Source organism: Apteryx mantelli, chromosome 2, assembly GCF_036417845.1.
Source record: "Apteryx mantelli isolate bAptMan1 chromosome 2, bAptMan1.hap1, whole genome shotgun sequence".
Taxonomy (NCBI): Eukaryota; Metazoa; Chordata; class Aves; order Apterygiformes; family Apterygidae; genus Apteryx; species Apteryx mantelli.
Window position 1 is genome coordinate 90,573,735 of NC_089979.1, and position 15,720 is coordinate 90,589,454.

At 37.1% G+C, this 15,720-nt stretch overlaps 1 protein-coding gene across 1 annotated transcript in view; it reads left to right on the plus strand.

Moving 5' to 3' along the window:
* The window catches only part of CTNND2 (catenin delta 2), a 723,110-nt gene that overhangs the window by 638,644 nt on the left and 68,746 nt on the right, over positions 1-15,720 (plus strand). The window contains exons 15-16 of the mRNA XM_067291004.1: positions 2,457-2,630; positions 13,772-13,922. Of these exons, the coding sequence (XP_067147105.1) occupies positions 2,457-2,630; positions 13,772-13,922 (325 nt within the window). The remainder of the gene's footprint in view (positions 1-2,456; positions 2,631-13,771; positions 13,923-15,720) is intronic.

A 15,720-nucleotide genomic window follows, 5' to 3' on the forward strand; every position in this document is an offset into this window, starting at 1 on the left:
CAATCTGTGCCAAAAGTGAGTAGCAACAAAGGCAGGAAAATGCAATAATTAGTCTCACTTTTTTTTTTAATGCTTTCTTATAGCTGGACAGAATGACAAAAATGTGTTAAATATAAATTTGTCTGCAAGTATGATTTCTAGTGCTTTAAATGCACCAGTACAGCATGAACACATTTACAGCTTTATTTATATTAGCTGATTTTTGGCAGTACTTGAGATTGTACAAGTGTAGATACTTGGGTTAAAAAAAATAACTGTACTCCCACATGTGCACAAAAAAATATACTGGGTAGATCTGATACATTTCATGCATTATAGATACTTTGTCCCTGAAATAATACAATGAATATCCTATGCAAACACTGTTCAACTGCATAGTGTCTCCATACTACGTGCAAATCAGAATGAGATACATGAAGACCTGAATTTGTGTGTTTGGACATCACAAGTCATTCATTAGTGGACTCATAAAAGTGTTAAGCTCAAATGTACTGCAAGCTCAGAGGCCTGTAAGAGATGCTTCTGATTTGTTTTTTAAAAAAATTCTGACAGTGCAAGTTATTGAATTCCAAGAGTTAAAATAAGAAGCAGTCTTTCATGTGTTTTCTGTGAGCTTGTGAGAAGTCATTTCTGGCAAAGATGATGAATTATAGGCAGAAGAAGGGAGAACTGAGTCACATACAGTGAAATCAACCTATTGGTTTAAAAGCAGAAAGGTATTAAAAGAAATTTCAAAGGCATAGCTCTATCACAGTGTCATTTAAAGGGATGTTTTTCTTCAGAAGGTGATTTTCCTGTTGTTTCTCAACCATTGCGGGGGACTGCTATTCCATTTTGTTAAACTGTAGTAACTTTTGTCCAGTGCAATGAGTTTTATGTTTGAGCAGCTCTCTGGTTTTGAGTAACTGCTCATGTGTATTAAATGTCCCACTAACTTTACATGTTGGTGTTCTACTTTAATTGAGAAAATAGTGTTCTGGATTCTCAGTGGTACTAAACTAGCACAACCCTATTAAAATGAATTAAGCTTTATTAGGTGGTATTAGATAAGACTTGACTGGCTGTCCCTTATATTAATTATATGTAGATTTTTAAAGTTAGCTTAAATAACATGATAATTGATAATTCCTGAAAATGAGAGAATCTAGGTCTTTCTCAGTGTGAATTTCTTTGTTGTGTTGTTTGAATCATAACTGATTAAATTGATTAAATCAGCTAGGAAAATTAACAGTTGCAGATTTAAACAAGGAATTAATTCGGTCTGTGCTATCTTTGGATATGTAGCAGATATATAATGTTATGATACACATTTTTTATCTACATAATCACAGCAAGTTCTAACCCAATGCATTAAAAGATTTACTTTGTACGATATCATGTAATCTGTACATGTCAAAGATGTTAGAGAAAAATTGTATTAAAAAGTCAAGGATTATTTTTAACATTGGTATTAAGACTGAATTTTCTAAATCCTTTTATCTGTACAAAGCAAAGCAAAATATGTGTTTATTATGTGTATAGCTAAGAATCACATATTTAAAATACTATAAAAATTGCATTCCACATATTACTGTTGTTTAAAAAGCAAAAAAGTCTTCAAAGTTCCTTCTTTTAAGAAGTTTCATGCTTAGGTGCATTGTGCATCCCAGTAGAAAGGTGAATCACTTTCTGCTGGAATAAATTTCTGTTTCTAGCAGGAATGCTGTTTGTGCATATCCTGCTTGTTGTCCATTTTTTATATTGCCTGTCTTGGGGGATAGACTAGGGTAATTTTTGTGGCAAAACTCCATATTTGATGAGGAAAGAATCAGTTTTGTGAGAGGTGGTTCTGCCAAACAAATTGCAATCTAAAACCATAAGGTTAGCTGACTCTGTGACTGAATGGCAGCAGAACAAGACACAATGAAAGGCCAGAAGAAGTTGTATAGTCAGGGAAAGCTGCTCGGTCACTGTTGGGCCTCTCGGGGAATGGAGCATTCATGTCCTTGCACGATTTGTTTTTGCACAGTGGTGTTTCTTACTGTTCCCCCTCATCCCACCCCCCCCCCCATGCAAAGAGAGAGAATGCAGAGGTCTGACCAGTATGTAAAAAAGGAAAATCTCTTCCTCTGCAAGCTGTAGATTTACCTCTTAAAATATGTCAATCCATGTTCCTCTTCAGTAGGCTTCTCTTTACAACCAAAAAAATAAACGCAGTGAAAAGAGATTTTGTTATGTCAGCTGGCTAAAACACTGTGCTTTTTGCCAATGCTATGGCTCATTCATAAAGACTGTTGGGTTGGAAATTTGGTTGCTCTGTGAAGGATCGCATGATGTACTAAAGTTGAGAGTGGCTGCTTGCCACATGCATGCTGATGCCTGTATACACACACGCATACACATGATAGCTTCAACTGAGATACTTCTCAAGCGTTTCCCTGCTCTTTGTTGACATTGTGATATGTACTTTCCAACAGTGGGATGGAGTTGGACCTCTCCCAGATTGTGCAGAACCACCCAAAGGAATCCAGATGCTGTGGCACCCTTCAATAGTCAAACCCTACCTCACACTTCTCTCTGAGTGCTCGAATCCAGACACACTGGAGGGGGCAGCAGGGGCACTGCAGAACTTGGCTGCTGGGAGTTGGAAGGTAGGAACGTTAACCCGATCCATGTATTTTTAAATTCAGAATCCCCTACAGATGACAGCAGATGAATTATATGAATGTATGTGAATGCTCCTCATAGTGGAATAACTATACGTTTTCACAGAACTATCTGCAGTCAGATTTTAGACAGTATTTTAAGTCGCTTGAACTGATAGAGATAATCATATCATAGGAAAGCCCAGCATACAGCAGTGAAAATCCCATTGGTCTAGTGAAGTGTGAAGAATTGCTGCTGAAAACAGATATCCAAATGAGGAGAAGCAGCATCTTTATGAATCGGTGGTGACAAAACCATGAAAAAGAGCCAAAAATATCACCAGTGACAAACCAATGAAACCCTGTTGGTTTGTCAGTGCAGAAACTGGTTGATATTCTGTTGCTTATGAGAAACTGGGCAAGAGCATAGCAAGGTGAAGTGACACCAACACGAGTAATCTACTTTCTAAAAACCTAAGAAATTATTAAAATACACCATCTTTATGGTTAAATATGTAAAATAAGCAAGGAAATGCCCAATCAAGGCTATCTATTCCGTGTAATTCTGCTTCTCAATTTTAATCAAAAGATCCAGTTTTCCATCCCCGATTATTTGCAGTGAATTCCAAAAATTTTTATTAACTGATTAATTTATTTTATCAAGTTCCCTTAAAAATCCTTAGTTTTTGAAAGACTTTCTAATTTTAGAATAATGAGTAAAATTCAAGATAGCGCTTGAGCCTGTTTTACTTTCTAGGACATTTTCTGTATCCCTTTCCTGATGGTAAACTGGTTTGATTGGGTGCAAATACTATCTAACACTATAGCATAAATATAATACATTGTTTTTAAGTTAATTCTCAGTGAGGATTTTTCACATTTACTATGAAAACACACATGTATTGGGGCATACTGTTTTCAAAGTTGGGTCTCAGACAGCATGCAGTTTGGTTTTAAATGTTCAGGCATTCATATTAAATATATGAGTACCAATTTAATCAGGCACTCATTTTGAAATATTAGCCCTGAGGCTAATAAACGACTTGTTTTTTCCATGAAGTTTTATTGCAAAGTTAGTTGGCAGATTCAGGAGATCTTCAGAGGCATGTAATGTTTTTGAGCATTACATTCCACCAACCTTATAAAATGCCTTTGACCATTGCATTCAATGACATAATGAAATGAGCAACAAAATCTCTGCCTGCTGATTTTGTCTTGCAAAGTGCTGTGTATACACTGTGCCTGAAAATCATTACAGTTTTATTATTCCCATATTAAAGACCACATCATATTATGTAATCTTGGCACAGAAACGTGGTACATGTGTTTTATTCATCTGGGAACGGGTGTAGCACTAGTCCAAATGCGAAAATAATGTATGACACGTTTGTCAGGACTAATAGGAATGCTAAAATCCAAATAGTGCCCTTTTTCCCATTTATAATAAATCCATACCTGTCATTCTTTAGTTGGCAGATGCATACTGTGAACTGGAGAGGAAGGAAAGCTCTGTAGAGCTTTTTTGTAAGGTTATGTGTTAGAAAATGTGTTAGAAAAACTGACTTGAACTTTATATACCCTGGTATCATGGGGAAGGCTTGGTTGTTCTCTTGTTACTCTATTTTTCTAAAGATTCACCAATTCCAGTTCAACTGATGTGCAGACACAAAATGAATATATTTAATTTCACATGTCATACTAGCCATTTCTGTGAGGGGAATAATCCTCTTTGGGGATTACATAAGCATAAGTTTCCACATAAGTTTCCACCTTTTGACCTCTCTTTTCCATTGCTACAATCTCTGGACATAAAACGACTGAAATAAAAGATAACAAACTCTTAAAAGAAGATGTTATTCCTAAGGGAGATTTTCATTTTCTGAATTCCTGCAAGAAACTGTAATTGTATAAAGACTGGGAAATGATTTTTGCTTGAAATCTTTCAAGAAGAACTTAGTTTGAACTGTATGATAAAGTGAAAGAGAGAAAAAGAGGAAACTGTATTAAATGTTATTGCTGTTACTATCAATGCTAATAGCAATTGTGGTTGATTCTTTTTTTTTCCCATTAGCATTATTTTAATGACAGAAAAATCCCAGAGAGCATGAGGTATCCTGTGCACCAAGCACACTCCCACACTTCACAAGATGTGGTCTCTTCTTGAAAAAAATTTAGTGCAGTTCATGACTCTTTTCCAACTGGTTTGTCCTTTTGGTTCCTCTAGATATAAAGCTGTCTAATCCTCTTCAGTGACAGAGGAGTAATGCTTTTAACACGGGCAGTGTATAACCAATGTCATTATGAAGGGGAAGTGGGAAGATAAAAGGAAGACTAGAGTAAGTTTTAAAAAAAATAAAAATTGTCTAGGGGATTTAGATAAATGTCTGCCACTAGAATTAACCACTGATATGTGTCTAAATCCCCTAGACTAGTTTTGAAAATTTCAAATGCGAAAGGAAAGCAGCAGAATGTAGCTTGAAGGATTAAAAGCTGAGAGAGGCTGAATGTGGGACAAAATTTTTTTTATTCCAGAGAGTACAGTGATACATACACATAATGTCAACATATGCACATGTGAAAGGAAATAAATCTTAATAAATCTTAGCTTGTAGGACATTTTTAGCCCTGTTTCACTTACAGGAATTCCTTGTAAAGCCAAGCACTGCAGAAGTAATAATAAAAAAAAGGTGGTATACACATATATTTGCACAATATTTTTCTATGTCAAGGTGGAACACTGTTTGGGCCCAAGTCTTCCCATATATTACCCATCTGTTGGCTAAATTAGCTTCTCATACAATGGTTAATACAATATATGGTCTTCATATAATTATTATTAGAATCAAGACAAACTATAGTGAATCAAAAAGGAGCATACTGGTGACAAGTATATTAACTGGTCCAAATGAGAAAGTTTACCTTTTGGAAGATGCTGTTTCAGGTAAAGTTAAGCGTTATTTCAGGATGCTAGTAACCTTACAGTTGAGATGATACGCTTCCTCACTGATATGGTGCAAAGCGATTTTGCAAGCAACCATTTGTATTGGAAGGACCCTAAGAGTTTGAGTTCCTTCATCTCACTCTTCTGCATCAAGGCATTGGTCCGTAGGGAGGACAGAGGTATTGGAGTCTGAAGAGAGCAAACCCTTTTTTTTCATGAAAAGTGACATACATCTGCTCACAGATCTCTCCTTTGCTTCATGTACTTATTTGATGCATCTTTGTATGATGTGAATGGTCTTCCAGGAATAATATATATGGAGATGTCCAAATATGTGCGCTTGGGGTGGGAAGGATTGACAAAATAAAATATTCCACATTGCAGCCAGGATGCACTTATGTTTCAAGCCTGACTGTTGCTTCACATGGTGGCCTGTGGTAGTAGCAGTTGGTTACTGCATTTCTGGCCTGCTATGGGACTGATGACCACCAGCAGTATGCGCTCTGCATATGTATGGATCAGATTGTCAGCACTGTATGTGCCCACACCTACCCCCAGAGCAGAGCTCAGCTAATACCTGGGACTCAGTGGATTTTGGTTTGAAGAGACTCATTGCTTTCCAAAATATGCTCTCCCATCGAATTGTAACCAGGATAATTTCACTGTATCCTAAACTTCCTGCAGGCAGAAGGAACAACCCATTGAAAGAAGGGCTGCTGGTTTTATTTTTGCTCTCTTTCACTGCCACTTTTAGATACGAGTTTTCCAAAAGTAGACTTTTTCCAAGTATACTTATTACACTTTCTATTATACTTAATATAATCTCATATTTTAGAGCTGCCTAGTACTATGAAAAAAAAATAAGCAAATATATTCCTCAGCCAAGCTTAACTAGAGTTTTCCCTGAGGAAATAAGGCTCAAGACAGGCCTCTAAAAGCAGCGGAGACTCTTATCTCCCATTAGGAACCTGCTCTCTCTGGGAGCTCTGTTAGTTGTCTTTGGCACTTAGTTTGGCTTTTGCCAATGCTGTGGAGTACACAAAAATGAAAATAGGAGGTTTGCTGACTTAGCTATATTCTGAAGACACGTCTGCTTTTTAAGAAATCCCTGTCACCGTAACCCTGCAGACCTGATGTCCTTTCTACAATCTTATTTCATTATTTATTTTAATACCTTGGATATTAAAAAATTATGAAGTATAAAATGACAAAACTCATTCTGTAAAAGGAAATCTTCATAGATATTTTTATGTATAGTCTGGAATCAGTAATTTTCCTTGGCCAGTGGAAAGAAAGGAATGGTAAGTTCTTAGTTTTCACCTTGGTCAGTAGGCTATTAACAAGTTAAATTACTGAGTGTGTGAAAAGTTATGTCAAGATATCAAGACTCCAAGTTTATGTCCTTTGTGAACAAAATTTTGCTCTCAGGAAGAAAGGAGATATCATCGGGGATCTGTATATCTGTATATATCTGACAGCTAAATTTAGTCTGTTGACAGTTTATCTTGCTGGAGACATTTCTGCAATACTCATTGCTGTGATCTCATCACCTCTAGGATCATTTTTGTACTACATGTGGTTAAAAACCACAGTGCTGTCATCACAACTAGGATTTCCTTATATATATATAAACACAGGAACCAAAAGCTAGTATATCTCTATTGACAGCGTAATGCCCTACATTGAAATATGTACTAAACCTCCTTTGAACCTTTGTGGGGCCCTTCTGTGCACCTGCTGTTCTGTCTCAGTTGCTGTTCAGCCCACTGCTTAGATGACAGGGTAGCAGCCCTCATTTTCCTGAGTGTCCATTAGGTCCTTCTGCTCCGTAACATCGGAAACAGGGCAACTCTGCACATGTCCTGAAGTAGAGTGACACCGCTGCAGTCCTCAGGCAGTTTGTTTCACCTCCTTTGCTTTTGCTTCCGTCTTTGACCGTGCTTTGCAGGGCATGGCAATGCTCTCTTGTTGGGTGACTGCATGTCCCTGCCTTTGATCCCGAACAGGTACAACGCACATGTGAACAGGGTTTCTGCGTCAGTGGCCTGATCTCTTGAGATAGTTTGATGAGATACCAGTCCTTGTGCCTTAGGCTCTCAGCTACATCTATTTTCTAAATTCCATCCTAGAGAAATTTGAGTCTTATAGGAACAAAAGACCTATTAAGCAAATTATTTAGATAAAGAAACTGAAAATATAAAAGGGACTGATTCAGTCACAAGCTCAATGCAGCTACTTCAAAGAACAGGAAGAAAAGAGTTTCCAGCTCCTTGCCATCCAAACACAGATAATGAAAAATTGTTGTCTAAAGTAGCAGCCATCTAGTTTAGCAATCTTCCTCTTATCAGGCCAGAACATATTGTGGATTCTTTGCCAGACTTCACTGATTACTCTAATTATTAACATATTCACCCTTTAGAGTTTCATCAAGCTATTCCAGGAGGAAGTTATTTGAATTCCAGTGAAAAGGGTTTAATTCATTTTCTCCAAAATACTAATATTATGAATTCTTATACTATAGAGTGGAGAAGACCACTTATAATACCTCAGTTACTCAGCAAAGGCAAGCTTTCTAAATAACCAGTGCATTAATCTGTCAGGAAATCTTAAGTGGGTGGGATTCCCCTCTCCCAAACCCCATAGTTGAGGCAGCATCCATTAATACAGAGAAACATATTGATGCGTCTTCTGTTAGCTCCATTTTAGTTTAGCTCTATTTATTTTTATAGCTGTATATCTTCACCCACCAGATTTCTGCTTTCTCTTTAAGCTTGACTAAGGTCATGGTACAAGAGGAAAGTAACCAGTTAAGACTTTCCTCCTGGGCAGGTGAATCCCAGGCTGTTTTCTGTAGTCCCATCACAGAGATGTCGAGAACTTCGTGGTGGCGTCCCAGGTGGAGTCACTTCCGAGAAGTGAGCACTGCAGTCTGGGAGCCAAGAGTCCCTGGAGAGTGCTCACTTTCTTCAGATGTTGCAAAAAGAGAAGTTCACAGAGCCTTACAGACTCATGTGGTGTGACTCCACAGGGACCCCAGTGGAGTCAGGGGAAAAGTAGACCTGTAATTTTCTAAGTGGAATATAAAAATATCCTTTTTTTTTTTTTGAGCTGTGTATGTTGTGCTTAAGTATGATCAGACAAATGGGAATGTTGGTCTTTGATTACTCAACCTACAGTTCTCTTCCACGATCTGTTGTTCCTTCTGCTGCTTTTACCTGTCAGAGCCTTTCTAAGCCTCTCCTAGGAAACTGTGAGTCTCTCTAATCTTCCTGGTTCTGTTGATAACTTAGTTTGCTTTGTCATGCTTGCTGCCTTCATTTGGCTTTGATTTTGTGGCTTGTGTCTTTTCTGTTCCCCTTACCACTTGGTACCTCTGTAGAGTCTTTGAGTCAGAATGTTGAACTGTAGCCTTACAATGCAAATTCCAGTTGAAATTTAAGTGTTTTTGATGTCCAAATAATCTGGAGGTACTCAGATAATACTGACGTCAATGGAAGGAAAAGTGAGTCCATTCAAAATACCAGGTCTGTTCAGTTGTTGGCTTTTTTTTTTTCCCATTTTTAGTTTGGGCATCTGTGCAGGTACTTGGTAGAAGAATAAAGAAAACCATTCATAACACTAAAAAGAGTTGAATAGTTAATTGCTTATATTTTTTTCTAAAAAAAAATAGTTTTATCTAGATTAATTACTCTTATGTAGATTTTCAGCCTAATGTAATCTTAATCCCTGGAGGCATTCAGCTCTGAAAATAGTCCTTTATAATAATAACTGTGACAAACTAAGAAATAACTTTCCAGATTCCTGTATTTCTCTTTCTAATTACCATGACAAAAATAAAAAAAAAAAACACTAATGAAAGTGGACATTGACATGCACTAGATGCCTTCAAAGTGACGTATAGTAGTTATGCCCCACAAATTCAATTACCTGTAAAGAGTATTCGGTCACAGATTATGGCTCCTGTGCCTGTCTCTGATAATTTAGCTGCAATCTCATGCAATAATAATTAATTTTTTTGGCTTCTCGTTCCCTCTGAAGTATAGGCTGTTCCCATAGGAGTCTTTTTTCTTTACAAACTGAACAGTTATTTGATCATTGACACTGCCACTGATTTGTGGAGTAACAGGATGATTAAATATGTTGGCAGAGTGTCTCATTTACAGAGAGGCAGCAAACCTTTTGTCTCTTTTCTTTTCTATGATTTTTCATGTCTGCCTTTTATACCTCACTGAGCTCATATTATCAATTGACCTGCAATGTGTAAATGCAGGAATGTTTCATGATGGCTTTAGGCAAACAAAAGAATCATCAGTATACACAAGAGTGAATCAATTTTTCCATTCTCTGAGAGAATAAAGTAAGGGTTTTGCAGCATCTCCATTGGAGTGTTTCTGAAATGCAGGCGGTGCAGCATAACTGCTTGCAGAGGCTGGTCCTAATCAGCAGTTCAGAGGAGACACAGACAGTTCTTACCACTTTCCAAATGGAAAGTTCTCCAGAGGCTGTTGAAACAATTAATTGACATTTCTGTATTTCTGCCTAAGGTGAATGACTTGAAAATGCGGCTGTAATGCTAGCAAACTGCAGTGACAAGTCTGTGAACTTTTCTAAAGCAGGTGGCATTGCTGTTTCAGAAAGGAGAGCTTATGCGGGGCAGAGGGAGAGGAACGTGCAAGGTAGAGGAGAGGTTTCCTACATACTTTTCTCGCTTTTTCCCATTGTTTTATGCACATGTGTGCATATGTGCATCTATAAAACATTTTATCTGAATTTTTCCCTTATGAAGACTTTGGAGCCATATTATAGACTACTGTGATCAAATTAATGGCTACATCACAAGTATTGAAGACTTGCATGTCATTTATTCAGAGAGGAGGTAAAGTTTCTCTTTTTTCATACTCAGTTATTCCAGTGTTTTTTCTACAGTGTCTTTTGCTTTCCATAGGGTCAAAAAAGCATTTCTTATTTTGTTTCCTAAATCTGCTTGTTTCTTTTAGACTTTTCTTTTGGAATGGATGATGAAAACTATTATGACTAAGAAGTTTCTCCTAAATCTGGATTTCATAAAACAGGTCCCTGTGATTTCCCTTCATAGTTAACTTTAAAAAAACCAAGGAGAAAAGTTTACAGGGATTTTTGTAATATAGTGAATAATCAATAGCATCTTCTTAGATTCTCTCTGGCATTGAATAGACATAAATGTGATTTTTTTTTATTTTATTTTTTTTAAACAGCCCCACTGATTCCCCAGGCAATTCACATTGAAAGCAGTAAATCTGGGATGTACTTTTACACTGGATATCAGCATCTCACAATATACTGACTTCTAGCCAGGACTCTCACCTCCACCAGACAGGCTCACTACATGTTCAAAATAGCCTCCCTGTTAACCTGAACACTCATTCGGGCGGTCACCTTGTAGTCATAGCACACACAGTGGATGCCTCCCCTGGGAGAGGCGTAGAAAATACAGGGGTGAGAGTTTTTAAGTGCAAAGAGACATCACTCTGCATACACCTAGCTGCAGGTGACAGTGAATTTAGGTGACAAGTAAATGCATGGGTATTAAAAAGGAAGCTTAGAAACGTTAATTTGGGGGTTTCATCACATCCCTTATAATTAATATCCCAATAAAATCAAGCTATAGGAAAGAAATTATTTTTCAGTACATACTTTCAGTTAAAGTCACTGATCATTAAGATTTATTTTAGTTTCATGTCTAATGGTTCTTCCTCCAAGATGAAACCATACACTGGTTGTAGAGAAAAAACTAAAGGAGAAGAGGGCACGGAATAAGATCAATCAAGAATCCTGCTGCAACTTCTTTATTTTCTCTTACCTTAGAGCTATTCATTGCTTTGCTGCAGAAAACGATGGCACATTTACATTTTAGACACATTGCATTATTGTGCTCAATGATGCTGAGAACCTCACGTCCCATTAACCTGAATAGAAAAGTTATTGTAGCCATTATCGCTTTTGTCTTAACACAGTCTTCATGCTCTGTCCAGCTGGCTGATTTTTGTTATGCATTGTTACTGTAGGGGGGGAATAATCATACAATATTCTTTACATGCTGGTTTCTTTTACTTTCTCCTGATTTTCCCTGAATGACATGACCTAAAATATATTTGAACTCCAAATATCGCAATACTGCAGACCTTGCCTGCCTCCCTATCTACTATTGTTACTATAAAATATGTTCTGACTTTTGTTGTGCAGGCACCTGTCTGTACTATAAACTTTGAAGTGAGTACTTCAACTGTGGTAACTGGGGGCCATAGGCAGAGGTTAAAGATAGTCTGCTGACAGTAAAGCGTATTTTCCTTTTTCTAATGCTCTGTTTCATGGAATTTGTTTTTTTCCCTTTCAGTCTATGGAGGATCACTGTTCCTATGTAACTGTTCTCTAAGGAAGGTTTGTGCAAAGAGTAGGGTTGCCATGACCTGAAAATGCTGAGACCTATGTTATCCTAATTTCTGTTAGTTAAATATTTCAAGAGCTAAGGGCTTCCAGAGCTTTACATTGATCGCAGGATAAGCATCCATGCCATGGCACTGAGAGGAAGGAGAGGCTCCTCTGCAATAAATTCCTTTAAAATATTAGGACTAGGAGCATGAATGTGGACTTCTTGAAAATTCAGAGGAGAGTTCAGAGTATAAGAAGGAATATAGGCCCAGAAGATCGCTTGTTTTGATGTGGACTGCACTAAGTAAAGCTGCACATCGTGCACGTCCAAATGTCTCAAATTTGGGAATATCCATAGACTTTAAAACTACAAGGTCATGGGTCTGGTCTTATTTGCATTTTGTAATTTCGTGACTTCAGTATTACATTTACCTCACTGTGTGGACCAGAAGCTGCAGATGCAGTTCTACAGTGCAGAGCTGCAGCTTCTTAATCACCCCAAAATGGACAATGGCATGCCTCTAATTTTGTAATCTGCTCCTTGTTAAATGATACACAATTCTCCTCATACAAGAAAACAGTTATTATGCAATATATATAATATAATATAACATAATATTATATTATATTATATTACATTATATTATATTATATTATATTTTTTTAAACAGAAAGAGCTAAGACTCAAGAAGCATTTCCAGTGAATTCAGATGATTAGCATAGGAGATGTAATCACTCAATGTTTTCTTTCTGGGATTCTTTTAAGATAGTTAGCTGTAGAGGTTTGTATTTACATAGGGAGTATATCTCAAATACAATAATTATTTCTTTTAAGTTGATGCACACACCCAGAGTTAAATTAGAAGCTGCATAAAAATAGCAGCTGCAATATCCCACCCACCACTTCAGATAGGAAAAAATGCACCTTTCTTAAAACCAAAAAACACTTTCCACAAAATTATCTGACTCTGATGTCATTCCACTTCGTGTTGTTGTATTCAGTATTGTTTGGCAACACTTCACACATACTTTTATTACTGTGAGCTCTAATAAAACAGACTTCTGTAACACAATTGTTCACTTTCAAGCGTAGAGGGACAGTAAGTTGAGTACAAGTCGTGTACTCCATTATGATGAGCCGACTGAGTTTGTCCTGCGGCCAAGGGTAAGTGCAGCACAGCGCAGGGCTGAAGGCCAAGCTAGATCTGCAGCACAGCACCTCTGTAGGGGGTACCTGGATCACTAACTCCATGACGTACAAGTGTCTTCCCATAAGGACCACTACAGTTGCCAAAACCAGAAGTATAGCTGTCCTCATTTTTCCTTCTGAACAAGGTGGCAATCACAAGAGAAATTATAAAAGTGCTTTCATATTTTTAGACTGAATGGTTCATATGATAATGATAAGAAAATACTCAGAGCTGTTGAACATATTTTGTAATATATATCTTGTAACGTAAATTTTGTGGTTTTAGCAATGAACAGTTATCATTACATGTTATATAGGAATTGCTGATGCAAAGCAAGTGGTCTGCAGACTTGGGCTGTGTAAGTGTAAGCGGGTGTGCTAGGATTAAAGTCAATTCATCATTTAATGTTTTTGTCGCCATAAAAGAACTGTGGATTTCCAAGTCAAGTGGTTGCCCAGCATCGTCAATACAATTATTCCCTCTCTTTGGAGTTTGCATCCCCACGCTTCTGTCACCCTTTACTCTATATCTATTAGAAGCCCAGACACCTTGCCTGCTGTAATGGATTTCCCACTTCTGTCCTCACGCTCTCTCACATGTCTTTACAGTGGTCAGTGTATATCCGTGCTGCTGTCCGCAAAGAAAAAGGGTTGCCGATCCTGGTGGAACTGCTTCGAATAGACAATGACCGGGTGGTATGTGCAGTTGCTACAGCTTTACGAAACATGGCCTTAGATGTCAGAAATAAGGAGTTAATAGGTATGTTCTTTCCAAACAATCTATATATTCTGTGTTTTTTAGATTACAGCAGAGTGAGCACAATGAAAACTATTATTCTTCTTTCTGGCAGAATTTCTTTAAAACATTTTTTAATGTGCCCTATTCATATTTTACGTGATAGCTCAGTGCTGTATTGCAAAGAATTGTGTTTAAAATTAATTAAATATCATGCAACATTTTATGATTTGTCATTCTGTAATCTCCAGAAGAAAGGCAGTGGCTTTTGTTTTGCTTCAACACTTAAAATATGGCCTCTCTAAATTAATAGCTTTTAAATTAAAACTGAATTTTTCCATGGCTCATATTCCATTTATAGGCTGATAACAGAGTAGCACTTGCATCTTCTGGATCGAGGATCTAAGCAGGGCAGCCATTCCTGATCCTCAAATAATTTTGGGGAATTTGAAGTGTCAAATCATAAAGACTTCAAAGATGGTGCCAGGAATTTACTGGACAGCTTAGCAGCTCCAGCAAAAGAACTGGGAGATACTTAATTCACAAATGCATGTGCATTTATGGAAGAGAACCGCAACTCACATTAATCATTGTTGTCTCTGAATCCTGATGGAACAGTAAGCAAACTTCTTAGGTTTTCTGGTTTTGGATTTTTATTTTAGCTGAAACTCATTCAAACACTACAGATTGCTGGATTTTTATTTTCATATTCTGCCTTTGAAAAATAGTCACTGCCTTTGTTTTGGATTATTTCAACAGGCTTGACCAAATTATTTCTTACTCCCTCTGCACATTAAGAGTTTATTTTTATTCATTTATGCTGATTTGTTAATTTGTTATCATTGCAGCATACTTATGCTCCTCTGCTGTTAATTACAGAATTCTGCAAGTAGATACTTGAATCCTAGTGCTTTATTATTTGTATCTCAGGGCTAGTGCTTTGTTACAGCAGTGCCATGCAAGTCATTAAAACAAAGCTGTCACTCTCCTCACATATTGTACAGACTAGAGGAAATTCTCGGGCAAAAGGCTGTAAAGCAAACAGAGGCAGAGATTGGCAAGTCGTGTGAGCCTGATGTGGTTGTTGAGAAATTGAACTCAAGTTTGCTGCTTTACCTGCAAGACCAGCTTTTGCTTGTGTTGTAGTTGAAAGAATTAACAAGAAATTGGACTTGTTGACCGTACTGTGTTCAGCTTTCAGGAAGCAGGATGCTGCATATGTGTTCTTAGTGTTCTGAGTTGTTTTCCAGCAATTTTAAAGTAGACATAACTGCTGAAGAAAGTATATCAGACCATCTAATCTGTGCAAACAACAGACCATTCTTTTCTTTTTTTTTTTCTTATGATGCTACCTCTACTTTCAGTCTTCAGTATGTCTTAGTCTCTATTATTTAACATCTTATTCCTTCATTTATGGGACTGCCTCTGAGGGGTTCAGCAACCACATTTTAGGAGCTTTAATATAGTGCGTTCATACTGAGTTGTGTTCTCCCTGCTTATTGACATTACAAAAAACTTTATGTTGAGTTTACTGATTTAACTGTGGTTTGTAATGTCATGGATTAGACCATCGATTTTGTTGTCTTTTCTGTGCTCCAATTTTTTTTTAATTGAAACTTTTATTTCCTTCCCAAATATGTACATTTCATTTAAGGCAGTGAAGCTGCACATATGAAATAGATCTGTCTTTTAATAAGATGTGCTATACACAATGCTTTGGTAAAGTACGGATAATAAGACATAGCTTGTGTAAGCCCCAAATGTTACTGTTTTATGGAATTTTCAGAGAACATGCAGTATAAACAAATATGAATTTTAAAAA